At 38.2% G+C, this 17581-nt stretch overlaps 1 protein-coding gene across 2 annotated transcripts; it reads left to right on the plus strand.

Moving 5' to 3' along the window:
* Positions 1 to 2977: 2977 nt before the first annotated feature.
* Positions 2978 to 17382, plus strand: ANP32E (acidic nuclear phosphoprotein 32 family member E). 2 transcript variants are annotated; one of them, XM_027534717.1, is made up of 7 exons: positions 2982 to 3361; positions 6327 to 6476; positions 6955 to 7077; positions 7804 to 7969; positions 9033 to 9205; positions 13784 to 13841; positions 14716 to 17382. In XM_027534717.1, exons 1-7 carry the CDS (start codon positions 3308 to 3310, stop codon positions 14784 to 14786), a joined length of 795 nt encoding a protein of 264 aa, XP_027390518.1. In that variant the 5' UTR covers positions 2982 to 3307; the 3' UTR covers positions 14787 to 17382. The 2 variants fall into 2 exon arrangements, with proteins under 2 accessions (XP_027390522.1, XP_027390518.1); XM_027534721.1 differs by lacking the exons at positions 7804 to 7969; positions 13784 to 13841; positions 14716 to 17382 and having other exon boundaries at positions 2978 to 3361; positions 9033 to 9188.
* The last annotated feature ends 199 nt before the right edge of the window (positions 17383 to 17581 follow it).

A 17581-nucleotide genomic window follows, 5' to 3' on the forward strand; every position in this document is an offset into this window, starting at 1 on the left:
TTCTTGCTGTGCATGGACTTTCTCTAGTTGCAGTGAGTGAGGGCTACTTTTTGTTGAGATGTGCAGGCTTCTCACTGTGGTGGCTTCTCTTGCTGTACAGCATGGATACAGAGTTGTGGCTCAGTAGTTGTGGCACACCAGCTTAGTTGCCCTGCAACATGTGGGATCTTCCTGGACCAGGGATTAAACTTAAGTCCCCTGCATTGGCAGGTGGATTTTTAACCACTGGACCACCAGAGAAGTCCTTTCCTTCATTTTTTTAAAAAATTACAATTAAAAAAATAAAGTATGGTTGATTTACAACGTTGTGTTAGTTTCTGGTATACCGCAAAGTGATTCACTTACATTGTACATATACAAATATATTCTTTTTTTATATTCTTTTCCATTGTGATTTATTATAGGATACTGAGTATACAGTTTCCTGTGCTATACAGTATGGCCTTGTTGTTTATTCATGCTGTATATAATAGTTTGCATCCCCTAATCCCGAACTCCTAATCCGTTCCTCCTCTGCACTGCCTACCCCTTGGCAGCCACAAATCTGTTCTCTATATCTAAGTCTGCTTTTGTTTTTTATATAATTTCATTTGTGTAATATTTTAGAGTCCACATATAAGTGATATCATGTGATATTTGTCTTTCTCTGTCTGACTTACTTCACTTAGTATGATGATCTCTAGGTCCATCCATGTAGCTGCAAATGGCATTATTTAATTCTTTTTTATGGGTGAGTAATATTCCATTATATTATGTACACATAAAATACATCTTCTTTATCCATTCATCTTTTGATGGACATTTAGGTTGTTTCCATGTTTGACTGTATTTCATTCTTTTATCCTTCACTTAAGCTCCATGCACTTATCCGCTAGCTTGGTGGTATTCTTCATTCAACTCCTTCCTAGGCACCTTTCTTTCTGTGTGCCAGCCTTATGGGGAGTGTTTCCTCTCCAGCATCTTGTTTATCCTAGCTTCTTGACTGAGACTAGAAAGTTTCAAGGTATTGAGATATGAAGATAAAAAATGATATGAGGGAGGGGATAATGGGTATGGGGGTAAGGTCCACTTTCGAAATCCCTGTCTAGGCTTACCATGGCCTTTCCTCACGTTCATTATTTCTAGCCCACTCTCCCAGTCTATCTATTGTGTTCTGATAAAAAAGCCCTACTGTTTAACTCTAATAATCATCTATCCCCTGAAACTCTTTGGCTTGCATACATTTCCCCCCTACAAATTCACTTCCTTCTTTTCTTCTTGCTCCTTAGCTTCTCTGACAGCTTTGGTAGACAACGTAACGTCTGTCTCCTCAACCATGCTTTGCTCTCCTTTGCCTGATAAGTCTTCTTATATACATTCTCTGTGGACATCTTATTTTGTTCTCATGCCCTCAGCTATCATTCATATATGGATGACTCCCTAATCTGACTCTTTCCCTGAACTGTCTTTGGGATTCCACTCAGGAGTTTCAGATTGCAATGGCTAGTGGGATCAGAACACAGAACTTCCTAAGCTGGTACTAAAATGTGTTTCTTTATAGTCCCCTTTTTCCTTGTCTTAAAAAAAAAACTCTTCTTGAACTGTTCCTCAGTTCATTTTGATTCATTCTTGTATCATCTTGACTTCCTTTGGCCTGTGTTCAAACAAACAAAGACTAACTCCAAATACCTGCCCCTGTCATATCATTTTATACCAAAATCTCTCCCTCTTCCAGCTGTTTTTATCTTCATAAAACCTCCTTTTCAGGGAATTCAAAGGAAACACTTGGCAAGGAAAAGGCAATTACTATTTTGTTTTCTTTTATTTAACGTGACAAATTCCAAATATTTACATTTTAAATGCAAGCCTATTTCAGGAGCTGTGTATCTTGTTAGGGAGAAGTATGGAAGGTGGGGCAATGTGGAGCCGTTAGAAATCTGATAGGAAATCCTAAAGTCTCTAACCCGAAAAGCTGGAAAAATAGTAAAGAAACAGTTCTGGAAGTTGGACTAAGTCACCTACTTCCTTCCCCAAAGTAGCGGGAATTTCTTTGGGTATTTATCCTGAGAAAGGTGTAAGGGAATGGAAAGAACAGATTTTAAGCAAGAACTAAGAAAGGCTAAATTCTCAAGACAAAAGTTTAAAAAATCATTCTTATACCGCTTTTATATTCCACATTGACAGACTTTTAAAAGCACATTTAAACTACAGATTTCCTTGGAAACCGACCAAAGGAATTTTAGAAAGGAGAGGCATTGCGGTACTATTTCTATGCGCATTGATATCTGATTTTCGTTAGGCCAGCATTGTTTTCCCTCCGAGGTCTTAGTGTTTATTACAGCAACAATTACCTTAAGAACAAGCCCTCTAGGGTAGTTTTATTTAAAGGTGCCTAACTTATCATACTTCACCCAACTACTTTCAAAATCGTTTTTCCTTCATGCTGAAAGTTAAAACTACCATCTTTATCCCTGTTCTGGTTCTGCACCAGAAGCCTGTCTCCTGCAGGACATTGCCACGAAGGCATGCTTTTTACGTGGTGAGCACGTTGCTGTTCACCTTGGCTGCAAAGCAAGAGCTGCGTTTTAAAACCGCCAGGAGCGAGTGGGTGCAGTGTGCTGAATTATCTGTCTCACAACTTCCGCCCGTAAGAAGGATGTTTTCTTCCTTCCTTTAACATTAAAAACAGACAAGACAAAAACAAAAACAAAAACAAAAAGAAATCCAACAAGCTTCAGAACCGTCCGATAGCCTAGAGAAAGCGCGCCAATCACACAAAGAAAAGGAGGGGGGCTGCTGGGATTCAAAATCATTTCTCCGGGACGAACACCTTCCTGGACCTATCGGAGTTAACTGCGCGCTTGGTCGCAGCCAGTAAACACACTGTTTCTGGTTCAGGTCCGCCCTAAAGACTGATAGACATTTATGTAACCCAATCGAGTAGTGAGATGCCGAAGAATCCACCAATACACTCGGGAGGTGGGTGGAGTGTAGGCCAGGGGGTTGGCGGTGCCGTGTCATGGAGGCTCAGTCTCCGAGCAGCCATTGAAGGGGAAGGAACTGAGGGTGTGTGTATGTGTGTGCGTGTGAGTGCGCGCGCGAGTGTGTGGACAAGGAGGTGGGGGCAGCCGAGTTAGAGTCCCAACTCCTTGGACTCCATTTGCGATTCTCTTCTTTCTTCCCCATACCTATCTGGTGGTGGTGGGCGTTTATATTTGCCTTTCTTTTCATTCATTTCCAAATCTTTTAAAAATTTAGGGTTGGGGGTAGTAGGAAAAGCAGGAAAAGGTAAGGGAGGAGAGTAGTAGCAGAAGAGCAGGAGGAGGACATGGAGATGAAGAAGAGGATTAACCTGGAGTTAAGGGACAGAGCCCCGGAGGAGGTGAGATGACTCAGCCCCCTCCCCTTCCTTACGAGCCCTGTATTCGGAGGATCGGGTTTCTGGGGGTCCTGGTGGGTGTGTGGGGAGGGGTAATGAATTAACCCCCATCTGGGTAGGGCTGGAGGGAGATATTCAATTTTAACTTTTAAATCATTAAAATCTTAAAATGGCGAAGGGTTTAAGTTTCTAGGGGGCGTTTTTGTGTGTGCTTGGGGGCTTAGCCCCTTCTCCCCTCGAGTCAGGCGTCGTGGCCTCGTGGGGGCGGGAAGCGGGGTGTTGGGGATGGTTCAGCGGCTTCGCTGCCCACGTTTCTGCTCCTTAGGGCCGGCGGCGTGGGCGCGACCCCTCAGTCCCATTCGCCTCTGCCGCAGCCATCGTCGCCTGAGAAGTTAGTCCAACTTTTCTGCAGTGCTGCCAACACTTTTTTTGGGCCAGGGGGCGTCCCCGGCCTCGAGGCCCCTGGGCGTTCGACGACGTCGCGCCGGGCGCTGGTTGGGGTCGTTTGCGTAGTCGGGAGGACCGCGGGCTGCCGGCGGCGCCCACTCCCCCGGGAAGCGGCGCGCGCCGACCGCCGCCAGGCGGAATCTGGGTCAGCGGCTGGTTCTCTGGCCGCGAGGAAGTTTTGGGACTCGTCGTAGTGACCGGAGGTGGGGAGGGGACACGAGACTTTATCCCCTTCGTCCTCCCGCGGTGTAACAAAATTCGGCTCGGCGTGTCGTGTCGTGGAGGCTGCGACTCCAGTTTTCATCCCGGGAGACGATTTCACAAAACTAAACAAATGGGTCGTAGAAGTTTCGCGTCTTAAAGATAGGTTCGGCGAAACTAAATGATGCGCTCTCGCTGCTGTCGCCTTAGTTAAAGAGACAGGCTTGGGAGGGGCCACGTGAGGCGGGTCGCGGTCAACTTTTCGGGGGTCGGGCGGAAGGCGTTTCCGCCTCCTTTTTGGAGGGAGCCTTCTCGACTTCACCCAGTCCTCCCCGCCCGGGGCAGAGGCGCTGCGGGGAACGCGGGCTGGGGGGCGACCCCTTTTTTCGTTGGGGAGTCCCCGCCCCTTCTGGGGTTTCCCGTCGGTCGGAGCGGCAGGTCGCGAAAGCGGGGCCCATAGCCAGCGAGGAACCTCGCGTTTCTGGTCTCAGTGGAAAACGTCTAGAGTCTTGCTAATTGCAGCCTTCGAAATAAACCCTAGAATTGCAATATAAGGGGTATATTTTTTTTCGGGAGGGGTAGAGGTGGTGCTTGTGCGTACCAGCGTAGGGTCCTTTCGGTAGGTTGTAACGGCGTGAGGAGTGGGAATCCGAGATCTTTACGTACTTTTTAGAAAATATCTTTCCATAAAATTGGTGGGGGGGCAGGGAGGAGGAAAAAGAGTCACTACTATCATCCCACAGATAACTTGAAGTTTCCTAGGGCCTACTCTTTAAGGACTTAAGGAAAAAACAAAATCAAAGTTAAAAAGCTGTCTCGCAGAAGCACACATTTCGAATGGGCTTTTATGTCTTGGTTGGAAAAGTGGGTTTGCCCCTCCTCCCCCACTTTTATACCTGTTCTATCCCTAGTAATTTTCTCGCCAGTTTTGGGGAGTCCCGGATGTCACTTTTTTGCAGCCTCTCCTTCCCCTGTGGTGTAATAACGGTCTCTTATATTTGAATAGCCCTTTACAGTTTACAAAGCACTCTTCGAGTTTGTTATTTACTTTACTACTTCCGACCAACTTGTAAGGTGGATGGTATTGTTTTAGAATCCAAATTAGCAAACGGAGTCTCAGGGCAGTGAAGTTACTTACTCAAGTGGAAAAACTGGTTTTCTGACACCAAATCTAGTGGCCCTTTCCTCCACTCAGCTAGACTAGGAGTCTCAGACTGAATGCAGGCACAGCCCTGCCCCACCTGTGACTGACCCCAGGCAGTCATGCTAACCTTCTAGGCCTTGACTTCTTCCGCTCTAAACAGATTATGATGCCTTCCTTTGCTTCCTGAAATACCATGTCATGTTCAAATAGAGAAGGTGGCATTCCTAGTTGATAACATTTATTTCTCAAAATATCTCAAACATATTTTTACATTGAGAATGGAGGGCCAAGGTTTCCTGCCTCCCTTCTAGGTTTAAGTACATTTAGGCCCACACCAGAAAGTTTTGTGCTCCAACTCTGACGGGATAGAGGATCCAGCATCTGCCCTTCCACGACTGGGGAGAAGTTACAGAAATTCTACCAGGGTGGCAGGGGAAAATAACATTTAGTCAAGGATGTGTTGTTCTGGGTGATACTGATATTAGAACAAAGAACATCTGAAAGCTGGGCTGTCTGAGAAGGAGCTTTCTAATGTTTCTTCATCAAAGGTAACAACGTATTTTTGAGTTATGGTGACAACCAAAGATAAGGGGGTTTCAAAGTGAAAGAGGGAATAAAACAATTGCCTTTCTTCTCCCTGCCATTTTAGGGCTTATTTAAATCCTTTCTCAGTAACCTCGGTGTCTCCTTACTGCATAAATATATGCCCTGATGTTGAGGGTCCTTTTCACAAGTGTCAGAAACAAGTTTCACATGGGACTTTTTTCAAAGCTTTATTTCTTATGCAATTAAAAAAATTTTTTTTTAATTAGTGGGACATCCCTGGTGGTCCAGTGGGCAAGACTCTGTACTCCCAATGCAAGAGACCCAGGTTCAATCCCTGGTCAGAGAACTAGATACCACATGCTGCAACTAAGACCCAGTGCAGCTAAATAAATAAATATATATTAAAAAAATTTTTTATTAGTGATTTGAAGCAGGCATTGAATGTCTTAGCCCAAGTTTAAATTTTAAAAAATTAACTTAAGATATCAGACTTTGTGTTTCGATTTTGGGGGAGAATGAAAAGGATCTATATAAGGGGATTGGTGGTTTTAATATTCATGTTTCCAGAGTGTCAGGATCCAGGTCTTTTTGCTAAACAAACTGAAGAATCATTCATATTCTCTCTCCTAGGTAACAGAATTGGTCCTTGATAATTGCCTCTGTGTCAATGGGGAAATTGAGGGCCTGAATGATACTTTTAAAAAACTAGAGTTTCTGAGTATGGCTAATGTGGAACTAAGTTCACTGGCCCGGCTGCCCAGCTTAAATAAACTTCGGAAGGTAAGTTGGCATTAGGCATGAGAGTATCATGATTTTGATGGCAAGGGCTATTACGCACATTTTTTCCCACATGAAATGATGATTCTGCCTTTTAATTAGAAGCCTCTATGTTTCTAGAGGTAAGAAAATGGGTTGTTTAGCATTTTGAAATCCACCGTAATATTGCTTTGGTTGTGGAAATTTAATAATGAAATCACTTTATGACATGAATTTAACACCTACCAAATGTTTTTCTCTGAAGCGTAAAATACAACTATTATACAACTGCAACCAAACCTGGTTAGAAGTCTGTAGAGATTCTAATATTTTATTTGGCAATCATAGATGGGAATTTGGAAATTAAAGACTTCTGAAAGTCTTTCTTGAAGGCAAAGAGAATGACAGTTGTTTTCTTCTTTAAATTGATAATATTTTAGAAATGTTTAATGTGTCCTAAGCCTTTGCCATTCTTTGTTTTCTTCTCATGTTGAATATATAGTTGGAACTTAGTGACAATATAATTTCTGGAGGCTTGGAAGTCCTGGCAGAGAAATGCCCAAATCTTACCTACCTCAATTTGAGTGGAAACAAAATCAAAGATCTCAGTACAGTAGAAGCTTTGGTAAGTGGAAAGGTTTGTCTCGGGACTTGCTTTTTTTTGGTTGAATTTTCTGATATTTGTTTGAGTTTTATCCTATTGACTTGTAATTCACTCTTGTGAAACTTTTGAGTTTATTATATGTTGTGATTTATCTGAATATTATAAAACATTCAGATAAATGTTTAAATCAGTAGGAAATTTATTTTATCATCAACTTCAGGAGTTGAATATCTGGTTGTAAAATTTCCAGTATTTTCTTAAATTCTGTTCCTTCTTTCTTGATTATTTTTTGAGTTATTTCATTATTTGCTCCTAGTTTCCTGGTATGAGGGAAGGAAAGGAGAAGAAGTGAAACTCTGAAAACTTAGCAAAAAAAAAAAAGCTTGGGGGAGGTTGAAATTGTTGAAAATAAAGTTGATTGTGGATTTAAACTAACCATGTTATTGTTGTTGCCTCTTTATGCACAGATTCAGTCAACAAAGTATATTGAGTGCCACTGCAGGCAAAGCACTAAGCCAGGTGCTAGAGATAGCAGTGAACGAAAGAGAGTTCCTGCTCTTGTGGTGTTTACCTGCGAGGGCCTATTAGAATTAACTGTGCTCGATATAATAACCCTTCATTAGAAAATTCTAAACATCTGGAATTCTCTTGACTTCAAGTTCTATACATTTTCTGGTTCATGAATTAAAAAGGAATAACATGAGATTTTAAATCGTGAATGTAATTTTTTACTTTTTACCTTTCTAGCAAAATCTTAAAAATTTGAAGAGTCTTGACTTGTTTAACTGTGAGATCACAAACCTGGAAGATTACAGAGAAAGTATTTTTGAACTGCTGCAGCAAATCACATACTTAGATGGATTTGACCAGGAGGATAATGAAGCACCAGACTCAGAAGAGGAGGATGATGAGGGTAATCATTCTTAATACTATAAATGTGTCACAATTATAGCCTCTACCCTAGCTAGTAAATTAGATTGGACTTGGGTATTTAAGTGTGGGGAATAAAATATGTAAGACAAGAAAAACTTAAAACCCACAGCCCTAGTCCTGTATTTGTTCAGATTTCTGATTGCTTTGGGGAATTTAATGGTTATTATAATATTAAGCTCCATGAAATTTTATATTTATGTAAACCTCACCACTACTCAGTAAAATGGTAACTTTTTTTGGGGGGGGGTAACTTTTAAAATAGTATTAAAAACAAACCAAAAACCATTCATCACATAATTATCCATAAAAGTCACAGAGTAGAAACAAGTATATAACAGATAAGCAAAATGTGATATATCCATACAATGGAATCTTAATCAGCCATAAAAATGACTGAAGTACTGATCCATGCTACAATGTGTGTGAACCTTGAAAACATTCTGCTAAGTGAAAGAAGCCATATTCAGAAAGCCACATATTGTGTGACACTGTTTATATGAAATGTCATACAATATGTGTGGCATTTGCCTCAAATTCGTAGGCAAATTCATAGAGACAGAAAGTAGAGTAATGATTATTAGGGATCTGGGAGAGGAGAATAGTGAGTGACTATTAATGGATATAGGTTTTTTTTTTGTAGGGGGTGATAGAAATGTTCTAGGAGTTGAACATTTTCAGATCAATGGGTGACTAATAGATCAGATGACAGAACAGCTGTTGTTAGTGATGGGACACTGTTGCTATTGGTTGAAAAGTAATTCACTTGAAAGAAGAAATTTGATGGATAAACAGTGTTACAAAATGATGGAATGATTGACAGGTTTTAAAGACTATGAAGTATGTTTTTAAGAGAATCTATACATTGGGAAAATTTTAATGTTTAGATACTGTATTTCTCAAATAGTAAATAGGGATGTTATAAAAGAGAAATCTTAAAAAAAAATCACCCTGAGATACTTTCTACCCATTGGCTTAAGAATCTGAGGGGCCAGAGCAAAAATATTTGCCCAGACGTTTGCTCATCTTTTAAAATATTCTAAAAGATGGAGATGAAGATGATGAAGAGGAAGAAGAAGATGAAGCTGGTCCACCTGAAGGATATGAGGAAGAGGAGGAAGAAGAAGAGGAGGATGAGGATGAAGATGAAGCAGGCTCAGAACTGGGAGAGGGAGAAGAGGAGGTGGGCCTCTCATACTTGATGAAAGAAGAAATTCAGGTGAATAGACCTTATGAATAGAGAAAATTAACTCTTTAGGCATAGCATTAATATAAAAAGTAAGTTGTGTAGAAATTTGAGAGTTCTTTTCACAGCTCTGTGTATCCACCTGCTTTTTTTCCCCACTGCCCCCCAGTTCATACTATATCCAGATAATCATAAACCCTATGATTTTGCCTCCCAGATATCTTTCAAATCCATCTTTCCCTCAGTAGCATGGTATAGTGGAAACATTTTACAAGTGTTTCTGAGCCCATTTTATGCATTTATACAACTGAGATTTATACCAACTTCAGAGTCGTTGAGGATTTAATAGACTAATACGTGTGAAGTACCTAGTTGCTGGCACGTTGTAGGCACTCATGGAAACTTTCCTTTCCCCTAATTATTTTTTGCTTATGCTTTTCCAGTAGTTTTCTAAATGGTCTCTCTGAGAACAGCGTTACTACTTAGGTGTATCCTCCGCAGTGCTTGCCTGTGTGGTCTGCATGCAAATGTGATTGTATCACTAGCCTGCTTGAAACCCTTTAATGTTTCCCTGTTACCACCACGGTATACAAGGCCCTCCATTATCTAGCCTCTGCTTCCTTCTCTAGCTTCATCTCCCTTAGTACCGAATTAAATCATCACACGAAGCTATTACTGCCTTTCTGTACACACATTGTTTACTTTATCCGAAACGACTTGCTAGCCATGCCTTCTAATGAACTTTTCTTTTTCTCAGGTAAACATCAATATACTAAAGCATGTAAAGTGGACCGATTTTATGTACAACTCCATGAAATATTATATATGTACACACTTGTGTAACCACTACTCACATTGTGCCTCATGATCCTTTAAACATTCAGCTCTGGAGTTGCCTCATTATTGAAGCTTTCTGTAATTTTAAAGGGACAGACAACTCCTTCCTCTTTTACCTTTGAACCTGTAGACATTTTGTAAAAACTTATTTGGCCACTTTCTACTAGATGGCTCCTTTAGGGAAGGGGTATTCATCTTTGTGTCTCAGCATCTAATACATTGATTGGGACATAGTAGGTTCACGGGAAATGTCAGTTGACTAGAATGAATGATCTGTAATTGCTGGGAGTTTAGATAAGTTATTAAGTTTTCTCTTAATGTAAAATTATTGAGTTTTGTTTTCATCATTCATAATTTAATATTTATTATTAAAAATAACCTCTTATTTAGATTAGAAATTGTATTTTTATTTGTTTTCCTAATGACTTTTACATTACTTAAACAGTATCACTGATTAATGATGATTTTTCTCTGATACCATTTTAAATATGAAACTAGTGTAGGAAAAAAATGGCACTTAAATTTGCTTGGAGCCTTAGTGAGTTAGGATCTTTACAATAATGAAGAATAGAACTTGTAAGTATTCAGGGAGAAAGGCAACCTATTCAGTTTTTATCAGCATACAACTTGAATATTTTCCCCATAAGTTTTAATTTATTTAGTAAAATAATAGACTTGTTATTTTGTAATTTGACTTTTTTTTGCCTTTGGCTGCACTGCTCCATTTGTGTGACCTTAGTTCCCTGATCAGAGATCAAACCCATGCCCCTACTACAGTGGAAGTAGAGTCCTAACCACTAAACCACCAGTCCTTGCAGTTGACTTTTACTTTCTGTGCCAATAATTCTTCTTTAAATAGTATTAAGTCATTTAAAAATGACCTTCAGCTAACTTTGAATGTTTATATTCATCCTTCTGTTGAGTATTGGGAAATATTAACTAAAAATGATGTGGTGAAGTATAGAGCAAACATCTTTAAGATAATATATACAACATTAAGTCAATGTGGTACCCAGGTAGCTGAGTCCAGAAGTTATCGATCATGATGAGGTAATTTGGGTGTTTTTTAAAATGAAGTCTTGTTTTTAGAAGCTAAGAGCCAGAGAACCTTCAGAAAGTAAGATTAAAAAAAAAATTAGAAGGAAATAGAAATGATATTTGATTAGCTACTTTTTTGTTTGAGTTATTTCTATTTCAGCTGCTCTTCAGATGTAAGGAATTAATATGTATAAAGAAGGAGTAATATGTAGTATACTTCATTAAAAATGGAGATGGAGGATTTAGGAGAACTGGGAATTACCGTGTTTTTGCACTATTCACAGTATTAACACAAATGAGGAAACATTTTATAAATCACTAATTAGGAAAAGACCATAATCTTTACAGAGCAAATATCTGGTAATCTAATAGATTTTGTGTGTGTGTGTGTGTGCGCGCGCGCGTGCGCGTGTGTGTGCGCGTGTGTGTGTTTAGCTGTGCTGGGTCTTCATTGTAGCACACAGGATTTAGTTTTCTGAACTCCACACTCCCTGCCTTGTAAGCGCTGAGTTGTAGCCAAAGGACCACCAGGGAAGTCTCTAGATGATATATATTTTTTTAAAGGCATAAAAAGATGATATATTTTTTAAAAGGGCATAAAAACATGAATTGATTAATCATGTTTTGTATAAAACAAAATCCAGAGAAATAATTTGCTTTTTAAAGTTCAGCTTTTCTAAATTACCATGGAATACATGTGATTAGTATTTCAAATGGTTTGATTTTTTTTTTTTAATTTATAAATATTTAAATACCCTCATTTGTCATTCCTTGCAGATTGAAGTGTTTAAAAAAATGTTCTTTACTTTCTCCTTTTCCTCTCCCTTTCCCTACTCTTCTCTCCCCTCTCTCCTCTACCCGCTTCTCTTCCTTTTTTATGTGAGTATAAGCCCACACATTTTCCTGATTTTTACTATAGTTGCTTAGTTTATTTGCTACTGCATCAGTTGCTTATGCTTTTTGTAGCTTGGATGTCCTGGTATGGCGTGTTTTAAGGTTTGAATTGACTGAGAACGGTTTCTGATATGTGTCATGCAGTTTAGTTTCTCAGGGGCTTCAAGCTAAATGGGGGAAAAATAGGTTCTGATTAATATTTCTAGATACAAATGGAGCTGTGGTTATTTTGAAAAAGGTGGTCATCCAAGTTTTTCTTAGCTACCAAGCAGTTTTTAACATTTGCCATTTTAAACTATTTTAAGGAGGTGTACACTGTTTTGAGATTGGAGGGGGTCCCTAGATTGATTGCATTTTTAAAAATATATATTAGAACTTAACCATCTGGAACACAACCAAGCACAAGGCAGTAATGTTTAAAATGTAAAAGTGTAAAAGGTCTAAGTAACAAAAGACGTTTTCTTTGTGGGAGAATATTCAAGCTGTTACTCTAAACCTATTTTCTCTTTTATATTCAGTTCTTTGGTAAGCTTGTTGATCTAGTTTCTGAATCCATAGCAGATTAAAATTGACATTGTAAGTAACTGTAAAAGAGCAGGCGTTAGGAAAAGATACAACTCAAAGTAGAGGCCAAGAGTCACTTTAAAAAGGAGAAAACCATATTACATATATTAATAGTCTTTGAGGAAATTGACATATACTAATTAGTATACTGCTCACCGTCAAAATGGTGACTATGATAATTCAAGGAAAAGGTTTAGCATAAAATGGTAGAAGTGTGCAATGCATTTTAGAGGTTTTATCCCAATTTGCTTAAAAAAAAAAAAAAAAAGGTTATGATGTTTGAAGGCTGTGTTTAAATCTTAGTTATCCAAAACTCCCACAAAAGTTAGAGATCAAATTTTATTGTGATTTTTATTGATATTTGCTATTTTGCTATGTAGATTTTTAGATGTAGAAAGAACTTAGAGATCTTTCTAGATGAATACTTCTTTCATTGATTGGAAAACTGAGGTCCAGAGAGATTAAGTGACTTACTCCATACGTATAACTGTGTTGGAGCTACAATTCAGGTGATTCCTTCCTCAGTCTATGAAACAGAAGACTATCTTTGAAATAGTCAATAATTACTCTGTCTGTTAGCCACTGGGTACATTTGCTTATTTAGTTAAAATAAAATTCAGTTCCTCATTTGCACTGGTCACATTTCAGATGTTCAGTTGGCTGTGTGTGACCAGTGGTTACTGCATTGAACAGCACAGATACAGAACATTTTCCGTTTTTGCAGAAAGTTCTTTTGAACATTGTTGTTCTCAACCATAACTTATTTTCATGAAGAAACTAGATTTAGTTAGGCTTTTAAAAAGACCTCTGTAAGTTAGGCAGAAGTTGTTAGAACACAGGATGACCATATATTTTTTTCCTGTTGGAATATATTGTTATCACAGGGTGAAAAGCCCATGTCATGGGTTGTTTATTCTCAAACTGAATTTTTTCTTTTAACTGGAGTATAGTTGATTTCCAGTGTTGTGTTAGTTTCTGGTATATAACAAAGTGATTCAGAGATATATATATACACACACACACACACATACACTTTTTCATAATCTTTTCCATTTTGGTTTATTGCAGGATATTAGATCCTTGTGCTATACAGTAGGACCTTGTTGTTTGTTTATTTTATGTATATAGTAGTTTATAGCTCCTAATCCCAAACTCCCAATTTATCCCTCCTTCATCCCCTTTGGTAACCATAAGTTTGTTTTCTGTGTCTGTGAGTCTATTTCTGTTTTTAAATAAGTTTATTTGTGTCATATTCAAACTGAATATTTGACTCTCAAGGATGAAGAAGATGATGATGACTATGTTGAAGAAGGGGAAGAAGAAGAAGAAGAAGAGGGTGAGTTACATTAGCCATTCAAAAATCCTAAAAAGCCTTTATTCATGGGTTTTAAAGACTGTGTCTATAATTCAAATTATCACTGATCTCTTTGATATTGGTAACATATCACACAATTCCTTGAAAGGTATAAAACCTTTTTAAAGAGGAATTTTCTCAGGACATTCATTAATTCCATTTAAAAGAAAAAAAAAAAAACAGCTTATAACATTTGTTTCAAAACAGGAATGAAGAGATAATGGGACCATAAGCTCAATTTATTATTTTTTTATAGCCTTTCATTTTGAAGAGGGTAAAACCTTATTTATGAGAGAAGAGCAGTTGAACTCCAGATAATGCCTGTTTTAGATTTGCCCTCTCATTGGGCTTCCCTGGTGGCTTGGAGGTTAAAGTGTCTGCCTGGAATGTGGGAGACCCGGCTTCGATCCCTGGTCAGGAAGATCCCCTGGAGAAGGAACTGGCACCCCACTCCAGTACTCTTGCCTGGAGAATCCCATGGAGGGAGGAGCCTGGTAGGCTACAGTCGACGGGGTCGAAAAGAGTCAGACACGACTGAGTAACTCCACTCCACTTCACTTCACTCTCTTTACCTAGGTCTTTCAAGAAATTTAAAAATTTAGTAACAGTTCCATTAATGTTTCTTGATCTGTACTTCATGATTTGGCCACAAGGGTGCATAGCAAGCTGTCATCATTTATGGATTTCTAAGTCTATTAAGGTTGTTTCAATACTGAACTTAAAAGTAATGCAGAGGGGAAACCTAACCTATAATTTTCTTGTGCCATTAACTTTAAGATAGATTCAAAATTTTGTAGCCTAACATATATTCATTTAAAATTAAGTATTATGAACAGTTTTCCTTTTATTTTTTCAGAAGAAGAAGGTCTTCGAGGGGAAAAGAGGAAACGAGATGCTGAAGATGATGGAGAGGAAGAAGATGACTAGATCATTCTAAGACCAGATTTCCTAATGTTCCTGGGTGTGCAATAGAGTGATCACATCTTCTTTGTTTCTTCTTGTATGATAGCTATCCCTCCAGAATATAATGTTGTAACTTTTTATAGGAAAAGTGTGGTTTTACTATTTTTGCCTTATCATTCCAAATAAGATTAACTAGTCTGTTAATGATCATATTGTATGTAGAGAAAAATTTTCATTGACCCCCCCCCATTGTGAAATTCCCTAGCAGTTTATTTAGAATCTTAAATTTTCTAATTAAAGCTCATTGTATTAGTCATTTTTAGCATAATTAAAATATCGCTTTTACACAGGCATAGTACGGTGCATTTCATTCATAGGGTTTTAAAGTTATTTATAAATTCACTGAAATCACAGTTGGCTGAAATCTGGAATGAAAATAGTCTCTTGAATGCTAAGTTGGTTATTTTTTTAGAGGCAACCCGGAGATCTTTAGTATGAAGGCAGTGCCTTTTTTTGGGCTGAGGGTAATTGAGTGCTTTTTTGTCACACGAATAGCTTGGAAAGTAGGAGCAGAATAGTAAAGGTTCTATTCAACAATATAGTTCATGGCATTTGTGGAGCCTTCTAAAACCTTTTAAGCTAGGTGACTAAGATTTTTGTTTTCAAGGAAAAATTGCTTATACTGAGTTGAGAGACATGTAGGTGAGCCCTTTCTTGTTCCAGCTGAAGATCATGGCCTGCCAACGGTTGTTATTTTAAGTGTGCACTCTTGTTTTCCTCTCAGTGATTCTCTTATGATCACCTTCCTTTCTTGTTTCACTCCCTTCCCTCTTCTCAAAAAACAGTTGGGAAATAGGGACACCCAGGATGACTGTTTTATACCTCAACCACCTTTTCAGACCTGTGTCAGTCTTAAACAAGCTAAGTGAAAGAAACTGAGTATTTTCTGAAATACGGATATTATTATCAATACAGTTTTATGCAACAGACTCTGCTTACTGTAAATCTTTCTTGACAAGATATACAGACTTAGGAAGATGGAGAAAGAAAAGAACAGAGGAGACTCTTGGAAGCAGCACTGTGTTCCTCAAAGTGAAAGTGAAGTCACTCAGTCGTGTCTGACTCTTTGCGACCCCATGGACTGGAGCCTACCAGGCTCCTCCATCCATGGGATTTTCCAGGCAGGAGTACTGGAGTGGGGTGCCATTGCCTTCTCTGAAAGTCAGAACAATTGCCTGGTAATAATGAGACATTCAAATCAGATTAGCTTTCCAAATGATTTAGATACCACTTTGCAAAGCATGGGCTTCCCAGGTAGCACTAGTGGTAAAGAATTCACTTGCCAGTACAGGAGACATAAGAGATGCGGGTTTGATCCCTGAGTTGGGAAGATCCCCTGGAAAAGGGCATGGCAACCCATTCCATTATTCTTGCCTGGAGAATCCCAGGGACAGAGGGGCCTGAGTGGCTATAATCCATAGGACTGCAAAGAGTCAGACATGACTGAACCGACTTAAGAATGCACACACTGCAAAGTAGTTCTAATTTTTCTGAGCAGAACCTTTATTCTTTGTATAGTTTTAAAGCATTATTACCAGTTATAGCATTTAATTGGAATACACTGGACAGCTGGGAAAATATTTGAAACTAAATCAATATTAAGATTTGTTTTCAGGTAGATGTCTATTAAAAATAGAAACATTTGGGATAACCGAGTGTGTGTTTCCTTATACAACTACTAAATATAATATTATGAGTAGGCAAGTACATCTTTTTTGTTGTTGTGGAGGCTCCATGTTCAAGGAAATTGCTTTCTTAATTTTGGCTAGCTAAAAATTTTTTCCCCTTTGTTTTGAATATGTGTAAGTTTTTAAAAAGTATCAGCAAATTAGTTGGTTACACTTTCATACTGGGACACATTTAAATTACTAAGAATAGTATTACTTCTTTCTTAGTTTAAAATGTATGACAGGGTTTTAAAGTAAAAAATTACAAAGTTATTTCTGGATAAACTAAAAAAGCTGCATAACTGAAATAAAACTGTTGGGATAAGTTTAGTTGGGGGGTTGGAATCTCCAAAAGGCTAACATTTTACTCCTTTTTAACAATTATAATACCCTGTTTTAAGAATTCTTATTGCATAATATGCCAGATTATAAGATACTTTAAAAGTTAAATCTATATATTGACTTTGTTATCAGTCATCTTACTGTGCAATCGAAATGATCAAAATTAGAGTTCTTTGGTTTGAAAACAACACTTAGAGCCTCCAAATAACTTTCTAAGAGTTATTTAGCTTTGTGGGTGATATTTTCATGCAAATAAGTAAGGGTGGGTTTTATATTTTGTAGAAGTTTTTGGTCCTATTTTAATGCTCTTTGTATGGCAGTATGTATATAGTGTGTTAAATTCCTCAAGACCCTCCTTGAAAACTTTGAAGTTAATACTTTTGTGCAACTGTGTTTTGAATAAAGCCATGACAGTGTTAAAAACAAACAAAAAAAGTCAGTACTGATTATTATTTTATTGTTTCTGACCCTTGTTTTTTTCTGTGACTGCTGTAATTTAAAGTTTTTGAAAGTGAATTGCTTCAAATAAATTGAAGAGTTGTTACTGATTAGTTTCACTGTATGACATTCATTTTTTGAACATCACCATTGGGGCTTTGAAGGTCTTTCCTAAAACAGAATCAGCTTGAAAGTTAACATTCAAACACGAATGTGATATGAGATAATACAGTGTAATAGTTTAACTCATTAGCTTTTCCCAAGGGATTGCAAACTGAGCCAGTACTTTTTGTATTTTGATTTGAAGTAATA

Source organism: Bos indicus x Bos taurus, chromosome 3, assembly GCF_003369695.1.
Source record: "Bos indicus x Bos taurus breed Angus x Brahman F1 hybrid chromosome 3, Bos_hybrid_MaternalHap_v2.0, whole genome shotgun sequence".
Classification (NCBI taxonomy): Eukaryota; Metazoa; Chordata; class Mammalia; order Artiodactyla; family Bovidae; genus Bos; species Bos indicus x Bos taurus.